Source organism: Adiantum capillus-veneris, chromosome 23 (assembly GCF_014529385.1).
Source record: "Adiantum capillus-veneris isolate H3 chromosome 23, ASM1452938v2, whole genome shotgun sequence".
Classification (NCBI taxonomy): domain Eukaryota; kingdom Viridiplantae; phylum Streptophyta; class Polypodiopsida; order Polypodiales; family Pteridaceae; genus Adiantum; species Adiantum capillus-veneris.
Genome location: NC_140953.1, coordinates 138,982,982 through 138,998,597, shown reverse-complemented (window position 1 = coordinate 138,998,597; position 15,616 = coordinate 138,982,982). Strand labels below are relative to the sequence as shown.

The following is a 15,616-nucleotide window of genomic DNA, read 5'->3' as shown; positions in this document are numbered from 1 at the left end:
CCATTGCTCAGTCTGAAAGGCATCAAAGTTGGCGCTTCACCTCGTTGGTCCATGATTGAAAAAGGGAAAGTGGGCTGGGCAGCCAGAACCCATGTAAATGCCAGCTGGGAAAGAGAGAGCTTTTGCATAGGCCAAGTCCTAACAAATTTGGTTTCGGGGATTTTTAAAAAAATTGCAAAAATTTGAGCAGCACATTAGCCTAGAACTAGAAAACTTAACATTGTGTTGTAAGGTGGAAATCCAAAAATATGATACCACCCTGCAATAGCCCATGAATCATCTTAGAAAGGTGCTAAAACAACTTTACTTCTTCAAAGGCATCACTAATGGTCTAATGTGGTTTAAATGGTAGGCTATTCGCTTAACAATGTCTTCCTTCGTTATTATGAGTGCTATCTACAAAGCTTCTCTTTTCCAACAAATTGTGCTCATGTACTGTCGCAAGGTACAATCACATTGCACCTTGGCATCACAAATGAACAAAAACGTAGCTAAATAAGTTCCTAAATCTCAAAAAACACTAGAACATGTCATAGTCATTGCCAATTTTCTATTATAGAGTGTTGTCCAACGTTTTCACAAAACTTGGAGCCAGATTTAAAAGCTCAATAAAATAGCAATCTAAGCATGCTGGACTTCCACTCTAATGTCAAACCATTCCAAAAATCCTTATGAAAGTTTCTGTCCCCAGGGCCTTTGTACCATCAACAAGACAGGTTTAGAAAATTAGACGTCTTTGGATAAAATGCTTAAAACGGTTTCTGAGTAAGTTTCAGATTGTCGGTAAGCTGGAATAATCATAGGAACTAAGAAGGTAGAACAAAAAGTAGGTATACTTACTGGACGGTTGACAATCAACCGGGGAGGATGTCTTGCTTTGCCGGAGGCTCTTTGATGTAGCTGTTGTTGAGCATAGGCTCGAAAACCCTTCTCTTGGTCTGACCAAGTCTTGGTGCTGACACATTCTTCCTTCTCTGCTCCAGCGTTACTAGTGATATCCATGGCTTTCGAATCCTTACATGCATGCTTATAGGTTGTCTTCCAAGAGGACCCCAAAGAGTAAAAATGGTGAGTTGCAAGCCTGATACGCGTGCCCTGCGCAAACTTAGGAGCCTAACCAGAGAGGATTCATCTTAAGGGGCTCCCTCTGCTTAATTTAGCAGAGATGTGAATGAGACAGAGGAATTGAGCGAGCAAGATTTACCCCGCAGAGTGACTTATTCTGCTGGATTGGCCGAAAATAGGCTCAAAATTTGAAGTAAGCAATGCTGAGTGCTTGCTGAAGCTCCAGACTTGGCCACAGCCAAGTGCGGCCCAGAAAGCTCTAGCCCATCTCTGCTTACCGCTATTTTGTTTGAGGAGAAGACGCAATCTCGCAGTTTGGAAAGTTGATTGATGTGAAAGATGATCTGATCAAACGAGAACGCAAAAGTTCTCTCCTCGTTCGCCCCTCTCACAATGCTGTGCGCTTGCAGCAGAGAAGCAATGATTTGGCGTCACTTTTTTTTCAACCTTTTGTGACTTCAATTTGCTCTATTTTAGAAGCTCACAAAACCTCCATCCAAATTTCATCAAATTTGAAATCTGAAAATTGCATGAGATTCCTCATGGAAAGACAAGTTCCATAATACCAAGATTGATAGTTTTTCGATTAGATTTGGATTATCAATTTGAGAAAGTTTGATATTTGAGGCTTTTGAGGGATTAGAGACACCCAAGGACCAACAGTTGGACGGTTTTTAGCAAACACATAAGCAAGATTCCAAGTTTATTTCAACTTTTGATTCTAAATTGTGGGGGTGTGTTGTACGTGACTCTCCATTGTAAGTTTGAAACTCCTAGTCTCCTATTGACTTTCAGTTGTTGCAATGTTGGTCTCAAAAGGCAAGGACTATCTGGGGTTCTAGTAGTGCTATGTGGAGCTTTTTAGAGCCCATGTAAAGCGAACACAAAACTAGCAAAGGTATGGCTCGAAACAAAGTGCCAGCGTCTGCTTGTTGCTCTATAGATGCCTTGTTATTTTTGCACCATTTAAAGGTGAGCAATCTAACTCAAAGTCTCTTGCGCATGACTCTTCAGTCATTTCTGCACCCCAACTGATTTCCATGATCCACAACTTGGGAGGGAAGTATTGAACCGCACTTCATGGTGGCCCTCATCCTCTTGGTGCGACACTTACAATTGTGTATTGACCCTATACTTGTAGTCACTTTCATCCTTTCTGTTCTTGTTAGTTTCATTTTAATATATTCAATCAGCTTTTGATGAATCATCAAACAATTTTTTACTCATCTTGCCAAGAACAATCTAGCTTGGAGGCACCTGATGCTTGCTTATTATAGTGGCTGCTCTTTCAAGGCAATACTCCTCTCTATGCCAGACATGGGTGCAATCTTCATGGGTCTACAAATCTCATACTTTCATCCTATCTCTTCAAGCATGTCCTATAGCTATTTTAAGAACAAATCTTCAACCAATTTTGATCCCATTACAAAGACCAAAAGCACCTTATGCTTGTCAATTGCTCTTCTATAAAAAATAATTGAAATAAAATTCTTAGGGTATTTTTGGGAATGTAGGAAAGCAGTACATTTCAAATTATAAGCCCCTCACTTGCCTCATGCGTGCACGCCTACATACTACTTCTAGGTTTCCCTACAGATACATGAGTTTTGTTACAGCTCGAACACTCACACAAATGTTGTCTTATGATAATACAAAGTATAATTTGTTTTGCCCCACTTTGGAATTTGATATTTCACATCGAGTCTAACTTTCTAGGGGTTTGAAGCTAACACAAGCCTTATGCGTCTTCTGCTACTACTTGTCAATTGTGAGAGATTAAGAGTTGTAGTTGAATGGCCCTCAATTTTGAAGCACAAAACTCAAATGGGTGGAGGCATGGGTATGAATGACTTCTTTGCAAGATTGGATTACACTTGATTTTGATCGTCTGGTTGTTACTTGAGACTCTTGCTAATCAACCACACGCATCCTCTCGAACAAAATGATGTGTGCTAGTCTTGCAAGTTAACAATGGATCATCTCCTTCCCATCGTAAATGTTATGTGCATGTAGTGCAAAGCTTTGTTTCCAAACATTGTCCAGAGTCTCAATATCTTTTTGGCTTTCTAAAAGAAGCCTTAGAGGAGAGTTGGGTTAGGCACACTTTCAATGTTTTCAGTGATGATTGAGACTTGTCTTAAATGTTATTTCAGTTTTAAAATAGTAATGGATCTTTTTATTTCACATCCTGACATGCCTTGCCTTTCCTTGCATTCTATTGTTTAAGAATGCTGAAGTGAAGCTCACTTTGCATAATTCTAGTAAATTATACAATACACACACACACACCTTTTTATTTCGCATCTCATTTCACAACCTCATATGGATTGCCTTTTTTTGCATTCTATAAATTAATTATAGTCAATATTTGAGAAAGTTTCTTTTAATAAGCGATCGTCGATCGAATTTCCTCCTCACAAAGAAGCGAACTAAAAATACTAGCATAAATGTAAAATTTGCATGATTTTTGAACTATTTTCTCACATATTTCATCGTTCTTCTTCCCTTTACCATGGTTTGCAATTGGCTAGTCTTGATTTTCAACCAACTCAAGGCTAAGTTGAGGCAATCCTTTTCCACTGAAATTTTCAATGAAACTCAACCTATCCACTTTATCACTTTCTTATTTTTTTTAGAAAGCCACCATGACCTTGTTTTTTTCCGGAGCAATGAGGAATCATGTGATTGCTCATCTCAAAGGAAATTGGAAACCTTGGGAAGTTTATAGTCAACAATCCAAACAAACACTCGAGGAGAAATTTCAACCCTAACACTTTGCAAGGGCAATCATGAATAAGAAAGCTTAGTCAAAGGGTGCAAGCATACAAGGGAATCGTCAGCACTAACTTCTAAAGTCTAAGCAAGCAATAAGAAGTTTAATATGAATTCATAAAATGCTTTGTACACGTAAAGGGATACTAGCAAATAAGAAAACACGTAAGAGAGCTTACATTCTAGACTATAAAGATCATGTGTTGATCTATGGGCCATACTAAGGAACAAATAATTGACGCTAATACATGTGTTAATGGAATCAATGGCAACATTGACCAAGAGCTGTTAAAGTTCCCAAGAAACTTCTAGGTATCAATCCAATGTCACATGCATAATAAGGTTATCTGCATTCCGCCACCTCGCTCGTAGGAAACAGCAAATGGATAACGCTTTGGATGTTTCCATCCTTGACATTATGATGTCGAGAAACTTAGCAAGGATCTTGCTTTCTCTTTTAGCTATAGGAACAACATCTTCATGGTCTAGGGTTATGAGGAAGTTCTAAGTGGAAACTCCCTTATGATATCTTGACTTGAGTTACATTATCTAGCCTATTCATTTCTCGACGTCCACGATGAAAGTTTGCATGGCCTTTATCCTTATTTCAATTAAATGCTTATTTTGCCGTTGTATGATGGGCTCCTTTCCTTACCAAAAATATATACTACTATGATAACAATAAGGGATCAATGCAACGTGCTGCAGCTCCAGCATGACATCATTAGAGAAGACTATGGACAATGACCCTTCAAAATTTTATTTTCCTACTGGGCGGATTGGCAAAGTAGTGCAACAAAGTGAAAATAATTTTTTTGGTAGAGATCCTTGTGGCCAACTTGAAATCGTGCCAATGTATGCATCTTGGATGACTTCCACAACAATGTATCTTTTGGATAAATTTGAATCTTTATTTCAACTGTGTGTGTTGAGTGATATGAATCCAACTCTCTCTCTCTCTCTCTCTCAGATCATTGGCATCACCTCGATAAGTTAGCATTACGAAGTGTATTTGCAAGTACAAATTCAGAGGCACTTAAGAGGCTTAAATAAAATTATTGTAACTATGGAATTAAAATATCCCTATGTAGAAATCATATTAATGTCCTTCAAATGAGGGTGGGGAGATAGTTGTACCGGGTGGATTAAGCAAACCCTTATGTGGTGTGTCATCTATCAATAAAGTGTTGTTAGTATCCAAGTTGTTGGCAACCGAACCAAATGCGTGCCCTCCTAGTCAACCCCTTCTTCATGAGCCCTAAATTTTTTATGTTCGTGATTTTTTTTTTTTGAAAAGCTTTGTAATTATAAGAGAGTCTTGATTTTAATTAAAAGGATTCTGAGTTTGTTTACACCAAATCTGAGTTGTAAAGTCTGTAAATGAGTCTGAATTGTGTAAAGTCGGTCATTGACCAAAAAACCTATTGTAAGTGGGAAAATGACACTTATCATTATCACAAGGTTTTATGAGTTTTGGAGCGTACGATTGACAGAGGCTACTCTCACGTGCTTTGTAATCATCATATCTTGAGATCTGATAATCACATAATCATTCTCAATTTTGTTGTGTTTCACAACTACGTGTTAGTGAGCTAAATCAGCTATTTTGAGGGCGTTAATGGTTGTTTTTTGACATTTCGACCATAAGAGAGTGTTCTTGGACCATAAGGTGACCTTTTCGGTATGTTCTAATGCAATTTTTTGGACCTTGATTATGATGGATCGTGACACCCGAGGCACAATCCTACCAAGTTTTGTCACAATCTGATGAGGTACCAATCCTAAAGTTTTGTAGCAATTAGACTTTGTTTGAGTGCTCAAATGACGTGACAACCTAGTGTGGTGATATAAGACATATGCAGCTTGCCAAGTTTGAGGTGATATATTTGCTAGTGCATTAGATGACTTCATTTCATAGATTCAATTCTTGAGGTTGACACCCTCAAAGAGTCTCCATGCCCCATCTGAGTCACTTCACTAAGTATTGACATTATGCTAGTGCCAGATAACTATGCTATAGACGTCCATCACGGTGACCCGCTAAAATTGGCGCCGTTGCCAGGGAAAGTGATTGTTAGGTGGTGAGGGACCTAGTCATACCTTTTTACTTAGAGACCTATGATTTTGATTTCCATTCCATTTACACTTTGGTAGTCAGGCAGCTAGACACGGGGTTTGGTGTTTGGTAGAGGATAGAAGTCGGTGACTTGCTAGGTCTATTCTTGAGAGGTATTGATAGTTGTGAGGGAGATACAAAAGCATTTCATTATGCATATTTTTTGATACTTTCAATGTATTGTTCCGTTATCCATGTTTCTTTCTATTTTGCACCATTTGTTGGTTTTTCATCATAGGATCAATTCCAATACTTAAGACTAGGTCAGGTAGCCTCTATAACCATCAAATAGGGCAAAAAGAATCAGGGAAAAAACTATTAAAACCATAATTTAAAGTTATGTTGTCTTTAAAAATCATAAAATATGTGTTGATTGTGGCAAACATGGATCCTATGAAAATGAAGGAGTTAAAAACCAAGATCAAATCTTTGTTGGTCACGTACATATGTGCCCTGACCATGGAGGAGATCACCTTTTTATAAGAGAGTGAGACACGCAGAGATCGTTTCTTTGATATGATAATTGAAGCAGTTCAGGCACACTTCTCAGCTGTAGAAGCAAAGACTATCCGTAGGCTAATAGATAGTATTGTGGGCAATATGACACAATGCTTAAGAGACTTGGGTGTTGATGCACCAGCGGATGAAGATCTAGCCAAGCTACAAGCTAGAACCATCTTTTATTCAACAACCTCTTCTCAAGATACGATAGGTGCAAGCTCAGATTCAGAAGCTGGGATGGAGCATTTGCTACACACGCGCTTTATGTCTCAGTGTGCCATTGGTGTTTAATTCACACTTGAAGCTATCAAACATGGTCAAAAGCTTGGGAAAGGATGCTATGGAGTTGTGTCAAAGTGCATAATTGATGGAGTCACTTGGTTTCCGCCACTACAACAAAAAAAGGTGTTATCGACGTAGATATCGTCGCTATGCGCGTCGCTGTGAAACCAGTCGCTATTTGCGACGCAGGTATAGACGCGTATAGAGACGCAGATTGCCACGCATATAGCGACGTAGATTGCCACGCACATAGCGACGACTATAGTAGAAAATTTTTTTCTTGGGTAGAGGGCAGGTAGCCTGGCCTGTGCCCAGTTAAAAGATGGACACAGCCACAGCCAGACTTCCTGCCCTCTGCCCAAGAAAGCGAGCAGCACCAAAATATCAACCATGCTCCCGCGCGCAAAAATTTCGACAGAGTTCCCTTTGGTTTTACATAAACTTTTCAAAAAAAACCATATCATGTATACGCCTCCTACATGCTATCCATGTAGGATCTCACATGAGATTTAAAGCCAATAAAAGACAACCGTACCAATTGAAAAGCATAACCATACTTAAAAGCATAATCATAACGAACCATAACCATAACTTAAAAGCATAACCATAACGAACCATAACCATAACTTAAAACCATAACCGGCTATAACCACTTTGATCAAAACCATAATGCAAATAACCATAACCATAAACAAAATTAACAATAACCATAAGCATAACCAGAAAGAGAAACAATAACTGTCTATACAATGACAATGACAATAATCATAACCATAAGGGAAACAATAACTGTCTGAACACTAACTGTTTGTACAAAAAAGAGAGACAAAAGCGTGTCTGTGTCTCACAAAGCATATATATGAAATCTGATCCACTAATGACTAGGTGTCGCAACCTGCACATAGGACAACTCACAAAATTAGTATTGATATTACTTCACATATACTGACTTAATTAAATCAACTCACACATATTAACGTCTCACCTCAAGCGATCAGCGAGACTGTAAGGCCTCCCAGTCTATAGGCTCTCCTGAAGCTTCAAGATCATTCAGTACTTCATAGATACCTCTGCGATATCCATCTGACTCCTCCTCGCGTGTCGGAGCTCGATGCATCGCAAGATTCTACGTTTATACAAAAATCAAAGTAATAAGAATACATGCTTCATCGCGTTTTAAAAAACGCCATAGTTAAGATTGGAGTAGAAACTCACAAACTCATAGCGAAAGGTGTCGAAGCATCTGCTGCCAAGATGAGATGTCCCCCTAGTCATCTGTCGTACCTGCGCGGCCTCACGCTGCTGTCTGAACCGCGTGGCTGCAGTCCGCTCATCCTCCCTGATCTGCAGCCACGTCTCGTGTGGGATGCCCGAAGGCTTTGGCGAGCCGGTCCTGAAAGCCTTCCAAGCTGCATCTCGTCGATGTTTCACGGTGTCCCGTGCAACACCCTTGATCCACCGCACCGGAACAACGAAAGAACCCGGAGCAGGCTGGTACTCTCTCAGGATGGTCTCCACTATGTAAGTGACTTTTTCCTTTTCTTGCTGATCCCAAGACGTCAGAATGCTGGTCGAAAACTACAGCTCCACGAGTTGGCAAATCCGTTGTCGCACCTCAGTCCCGACTCTATCCATGTCAACAGAACCATCTCCCCGTACAGTATAGAGCTTGGAGGCACTAGGATCGTGTGTCCCCCAAGGTGTCCGAGGTGTGCCAAGAGGTGTGTCGAGAGGTGTGCCTGGGTAGGACGGGGGTCGTGAGCGAGGAGGGGTCGAAGCATCTGTGGATCCTCCTCCGCAGCAACCACCACCTCCACCTGACGATCGTCGAGATCGGCGAGTGCGCCTGTGCTGCGGAGATGAGGACGTACCCGCCTCTGCCCCACCCCCAGGTGTCGAAGCGGTCGTGATGGGAGAAGAAGGCGTCGTACCCATAGGCGTCCTGAACCCCGTAGGTGTCCTCCCCCTAGGCGTCGGACCCTCGACTGTGAAGCCCGGAGGCGTAGTACCCTCTGGCTACCCAGTACTGAGAAGCCTCTGTCATCTGAGCATGCGTCATCCGTGTAACGAAGCCCATGAATGCATCTGCACTCATGGAAGCGGGATCTGGAATCTCGTCTGCCATACTAAAGTCCTACACAAAGAAAGTAAAATAAAGCATCAGAACACAGTTGTTTAAATTAACTTTAAGCTTAATTTTAAATCAAAGTTTTCACACAAACACTTACAGACCTAGACCTCGACGAGTGAGGCATCATCGATGAGATCTTGCACCGTATCATCGTCTATCTCTAATTGCAAACATAACTCTGTCCCAACTCGTTCTGGAAGATTGTCTTCATCCATTGCATCTTCATCTACAAGTGTCAATTCTGGCTCGTCTACGTCATCCCTCGTATATCTGCCAGCTTCCTCTGCCATACCTTCGTCCATCTCATCTAATGTCACAGTAGTATGGACGTGGTCTAACTGACTTTCCTCCAGGAGATCTTGCCCTTCAAATACTTGTTTATTTCTTGGAGCAACCTGAACCACAAACCACCATTGACGCTCTCGAGGGTCCGGTACAAAGACCACTTGCTTGCAATGTTCGGGGAGAGCAAATGTGTCGCTCGCATCTGTCCAAATCTTTGTAGAATCTATTTGCACAAGTTTGTTTCCATCTCTCCATACCGTTGCATTACGACCAGAAGTAATCACCTTGAACCACTTCACATCCAACAAAAACATCTTAAACCGCCTGAAGCTTACTTTCAGGATATCTGACACCAGACCACAGTAATCTAGGTTGCTAGTGCTCTCATTCGTGTCTCTAGCACTGGCCCTCCTCTTTTGCATGAAACTAACCATTACCCCACTGTCAAACGTGTTTCTTCTGCTGTCAATTTGTTGTGTTCTGAAATGATTTCCATCCGACCACAGTGCCATGTATGTATGATACTTCCAGTCACATCCAATAGCCAGCTCTTCCTCTTCTAGAGATATGGGTTCTCCGATCTGTCGAGTTGCTCTCACTGTCTTGTCCAACCATGCCATTGTAGGGAATTCAGGTAGAGGAGCGAGATAGTCTGGCAAGGGTAAGCCTCTAGTCGTTCGACTTCGCCTGAAATCGTGTCGCTCTAGATTGCGTCTCTCTTTCTCTTCTTCGTACCTTTCAAGCCATTTTTGCATCGGCGTTGAATTTAGTATACGCGCTTTTTGGCGAACAAAACCCTTAAGTGTTTTCATGAACCGCTCTAGAAAGAACATCCAACGGCTGTGGACTGTACCTGCCACTGCAACCTCATCTACTACATGGACGAGCAAGTGCATTTGGATAGTTAGGCAGCTCGTGGGTAGATACTTCTCAATCATGCAAACTGCCTCAATGGAGTTAGCCCTTGTGACTGCAATAGATTCCTCCCGTATCTCCTTCGAAGAGATCCACCCCACTAGGTCTGAAATCTTGTATATGCAGGTCCGCACTTCCTCCGTTAAACACCCCTTGATCGCAATTGGAAGAATGAATTGCAAGAACTTATGCCAGTCGTGCGATTTCAACCTTGACAGTTGATCGTCACGGGTGAATGCTGTCTTGAGACATCGCATATATCCTGTTGGCGTCCTGAACTCTGAAATCACCCTTTTCACTAGTCGCTCTTCGTTTTTTAGCAATACCCATGGCGCTCTTGGAAGTTTTGTTTGACCAGCTACATTGGTGAAAGGCCACAGCTCTGGCATCTTTCCAACCGACTGCAAATCATCTCGTGAAGCTCGATTGTCTTTCATTCCCATGATTGTCTTCCAGAGGAGCTCTCCCACATTCTTGAATATATGCATTGGATCAGCAAATGGTTAATTAGTAGATCACCCCAGTACGGCAACGTATGGAGAATGGACAAACGTTTCATTCCTGGAATAGGTTGCCCCTCATGTTGCTCCCATCGGCAACGCCACTCTTGTACATGCATAGGACGACATTCGACGCGACCAAGATGGCCTTCGCGCAAGTGATGGCCATCTGGAAGATAACGGTGGTGTCCTTGATAAATTGTCTTTCGAAGAGAGGTAGAATAGCGCACATCCAAAGACTACCCGCAAATTGGACATGCATTGTATCCCGAAGTTGTTAGTTCTGCATATATCAAAGCATGAATTAGGCCAAGACAAAGGGCTTGCGAATAGCGAGAATTTTGTAAATCAATAACCATTACCAGAAGCGTCTCCATATCCTGGCCAATCATGCATAGTCCACATAAGAAGTCCATGGATCCTTGCATGCTGTTGTCCTACTGGTTCAACCGCATCTGCTATGTCGATCCCATGCCATAACTCCTGGAGCTCGTCAACTAGTGGAGCTAGATAAACATCCATGTTTTTTGCCTTGAACTTACCAGGTACAATCAAGCTTAAAATCAAATGACCCTTCTTGATAGCAAGCCACGGCGGGAGGTTGTAATTGATAAGGCACACAGGCCAAGTGCTCCATGACGAGCTTCTCAAGCCAAATGGATTGACTCCATCCATTGCCATGCCCAAACGCAAATTGCGTGGTTCATTCTTAAAATGTGGCCAGGTATCTTCAATGTGCCTCCAAGCCTTCGAATCAGCGGACACCCTAAATGTTGCGTCAGTGGATCTATTCGTAGAATGCCACCGCATCAACTTTGCAATGGAACCACAACAAAACATGTTTTTTATCCTAGGAATAATAGGGAAATGCCGCAACACTTTAGCTGGCACTGTCTCGCCATTTGCATCTTGTTTGTAGCGCATTGCTCCGCACTTAGGACATGACAGACAATGAATTCATTGCGAAAAAGAATGCAATCATTTGGACATGCATGAATCTTGTTGTAGTCCAAGCCAACTGAGGTCAGAAGTTGCTTTGCATCTGGCCTGGAGGGGGGCATTTCATTGCCAGCCGGGAGAAGTTGCTCCCGCAATAACCTGTTTAAGCCACATTAAATTAAAAAGCTCTCCGAGCACATCACCGTTGCAATCGGAAAATCTCTTTTGTAATTTATGTACCTAAACAAAGCAGTGACGCTTGCATTTGACCACCCGTACACTGACTGAAGATTCAAAAATGCCAGACAAGTACGACGCACATATATTTTGGCGCCTTCATAGATTGGTTGACGTGCCAACTTCCTCAACATGTCTTTAGGAGATAGGCGCACGGCTTCTGGTGCTGCTTCGTTCGCGTTCTCCTCGCTTGTCTGGAAGAAGGCATCCAGCATCTCCTCCATGCCGTTGTCTTCTGTCTGTAAGCCCTTTTCTGCTTCCATCCGTGGCTCTATATTGGTCGGACCTTCACGCATAATCTTTTTTCTCTCTCTCTCTCTCTCTCTCAGATGTAGGTGCTATGTCGCGGAAATCAATGCCTGTTCCGTAGGAGTCGTATCGCAGATTCTGTACGGTTTCTCTAGCAAACTCTCCGTACTTGTGCACATGCTCATTACATATCCTACGCTTACGCAGGATTTGATACTTGCAGAGCGTGCATGAGCATGCAATATTTTCCTCCATGTTAGTTGATGACGTTGCCATCTACAATGATGATGAATGTTGTTTTAATATATATATATATATATATATACTCCTCACAATGTAAACTACCTCGCATTCTCTAGTCTTGCCCAATCTCCGTACACCTCAGTCCAAAGGTGTAAGGAGATCAGGACCACGGGGTCAAAATCTCGTCTTTATTGGTCAAATCCTATATGGGTAGACACATACGTGCACTCCCAGGTGTACATGGCAATGCATGTAGCAGGCAAAACCCCTTTGCCTCTTTTAGTTCCATAGTTTCTTCTCTGTCTACGTACCCTATCTCTCGTTCTTTCTCTCTCGATCTCGCTCTCGCTATCTCTCTTTCTCTCTCGATCTTGCTGTCGCTATCTCTCTTTCTCTCTCTCTCTCTCTCTCTCTCTCTCTCTCTCTCTCTCTCGATCTCGCTCTCGCTATCTCTCTTTCTCTCTCTATTTCCCTATTTTCCTATCTCTCTCTATTTCTCTATTTTCCTATTTCTCTGCCATAACTCCTGGAGCTCCACTTCCCTATCTCTCTCTCTCTCTCTCTCTCTCTCTCTCTCTCTCTCTCTCTCTATATATATATATATATATATACATATATATATATATATAACTCTCTTTCTCTATCTCTCTCTCTCTCTTTCTCTCTCTCTCTCTCTCTCTCTACTTACCTCTCTCTCTCTCTCTCTCTCTCTCTCTCTCTCTCTCTCTCTCTCTCTCTCTCCCTCTCTACTTCCCTATCTCTCTAATGATCGAGCGAGCGATTGATCTAGGGAGATCTAGACTCCCACGACTGCGGAGGACTACACAACATCGACAGAGGCTGCATCAGAGGATCTAGCTAGGTCACTTTGGCTCGATCGTGACATGCACAACGCCCGGTCAGAGTACTGACCATGGAGGAGATCTACCTATCCCAACTAGCTCGTTTAGCCGTTTAGTCCACACCCAGCAGTTTAGGATTCCATAATATTTTATTCTGTCATCTTCTTACTCTGACTTTGTATTAGATCCATCACATTGTAACTTTCTTGTCTCATGTCTCATAGGTCACTTTGGCCTTTCGAAGACGTTAATATAACATTTCATTTCATTTCTCTCTTTAATTTTTTTTTCTTTAATTTTAATTTCCTAAGCATACATTAATTCTCTCTCTCTCTCTCTCTCTCTCTCTCTCTCTCTCTCTCTTTGATTACCTACACACACACACACATTTCTCTCTCTCTCTCTCTCTCTCTCTCTCTCTTTCCTACACACACACGCACCGCTCTCTCTCTCTATTTCCTACACACACACACATACACACACCTCTCTCTCTCTCTCTTTCCTACACACACACACACACACCGCTCTCTCTCTCTCTCTCTCTCTCTCTCTCTCTCTCTCTCTCTCTCTACCTCTACATCGTGTGTGTGTGTGTGTGTGTGTGTGTGTAGGAAAGAGAGATAGGAAAGAGAGAGAGAGAGAGAGAGAGAGAGAGAGAGAGAGAGAGAGGGGTTGGGGAGGGTGGAGATGGACATAATACCTGCGCAGCAGGTTTCGGCCAAGACCCGAGCAGGCGAAAATCGCCCCTACGCGCGGTTTCGCTTTTTTCTCCCAAATTTTTTTGCATCGCTATACGCGTGGCAAATAAAGCCTTTCCACGCGTATATCGACGCACACTGCGACGTGTATAGCGACGCCCGCTAATGTCGTCGATATATGCGTGGAAAAGCATGGCCGTCGATATAGACACGTCGATATCTTCATTTAGTGTTGTAGTGCGCCAGAGGTGCAATATGTGGTCAAATACTTCAAAGGAGATGCAGCAGAGAGCCGCCAATCTTTCGCTCGAGAGGCGAGCCTGCAATTGTTCCACATGGGCATCGTTAGATGCATTGCACAAACACACCAAGAGCCATGGTCTCTTGTTTTTCCTCGCTTCAATGGAATGGATTTGGGTGACATGTTAGAGTGTGTTCCACCACCCAAAGGAAAATTCTCTAACATACTGGTGGCTCAAAAAGAAGATCCTAGACGCCCTCCCACAGAGCAAGAGTTAGAGATGTACAAGCATATGCTCAATTGGGCGCCTTCTTTTGTGGATGCTCTGGTGAAGAATATGGCACATGCACATAGCAAAGGAATTATACACTGTGACTTGCACCCATCGAACATCATGACTGACTTCACTAAGGAAGGTGTGCCACGTGTGGGTGTCATTAATTGGGGGTTGGCAATACGAGTTGGCATTGAGAAGCGAGCAACCAACATCAAAGACCCCACAGAGCATGCCCTACATCCTTGGAGTTCCCCCAAGCTTTGCAACCCAAAAACTGCTTGTCCATATTCGAAAGCCACTGACACCTATGCAGTTGCTTTTTGCATTGCAACCCAAAAACTGCTTGTCCATATTCGAAAGCCACTGACACCTATGCAGTTGCTTTTTGCATTGAGCAACTATGTGATTGGTGCAAATATTTTTCAGAGCATTACAATGTGTCTTGGCAAAAGCCAAAGCAAATTGATTGCGGCATGATTGCCAACATACTATGGAAAAACTACTTACAACAAGGGCCTAGGCAGAGAAAGACATTGCTGAATATGAGTGAGCATTTAGATATGTTAGAGCTCAACTCGGAGATGTGTTTACGTCTGCTTAGTGAGATGATGCATAGATTTTAGTTTACTTTGATTAGCTTTGTAAACAACAGTCTCTTTTGGATTATCTGACATATATGTAAATGGAGCTTTTTGTATATTCATGGACCATTGACTTAAATTGTACCATTTTATAATGATGTAGTCATGGGGCAAAGCAATTAATACACAATGCGATGTGTCGTGATATTTTCTATTGAATTTTTGAATCTGTATTCAAAAGTAAAGTCTTTTAGTAATAATGGAGCAAAGCGATCAATGTGGTATGTTGTTATAGTTTTAGTTGAAATATGGACACTGTATTTGCAAATAAAGTCATGGTGCACAATGATTAATACAAAGTGTGGTGTGTTGTGATAACTTAAACCAAGGTGTACCAGTGGATTTGCAAACGTATCTGTGATGCAAATTTAAGTTCTATCGCACTTTGAGATATTGTAGTGTGATTGTGATAGGTATGGACGAGCGTGAAAAAATCTAAAAAAGCATACAATCGCTTGCATGCACTTGCTGATGCAACTTGTCCGAACGACCAAGCAAGAGTTGTTGCAAGGACCAGTGAGTGGGCGTCGGTGAATGTTATTGGGGTAAAGGCACTATGCCTTTTATCCGTCTGGACGTCTAGTGTCCGGCCACCCGCCCACGTGTGTACATACCCTTATTCTTCATTACATATGAGAATAAGGAGCTCCTCATCTTAGTTTTGTGAGGGTGCTCCACCCAC

The 15,616-nt window shown here is 42.2% G+C and overlaps 1 protein-coding gene across 1 annotated transcript in view; it reads right to left on the bottom strand.

Annotated features, from left to right (window-relative positions):
• LOC147428697 (dual specificity protein kinase YAK1 homolog) overlaps window positions 1-1,524 on the bottom strand; it is a 125,636-nt gene extending 124,112 nt beyond the window's left edge. Inside the window, exon 1 of the mRNA XM_086497217.1 lies at window positions 841-1,524. Coding sequence (XP_086353343.1) covers window positions 841-1,002 — 162 coding nt within the window. The 5' untranslated portion in view covers window positions 1,003-1,524. The remainder of the gene's footprint in view (window positions 1-840) is intronic.
• Window positions 1,525-15,616: the final 14,092 nt, after the last annotated feature.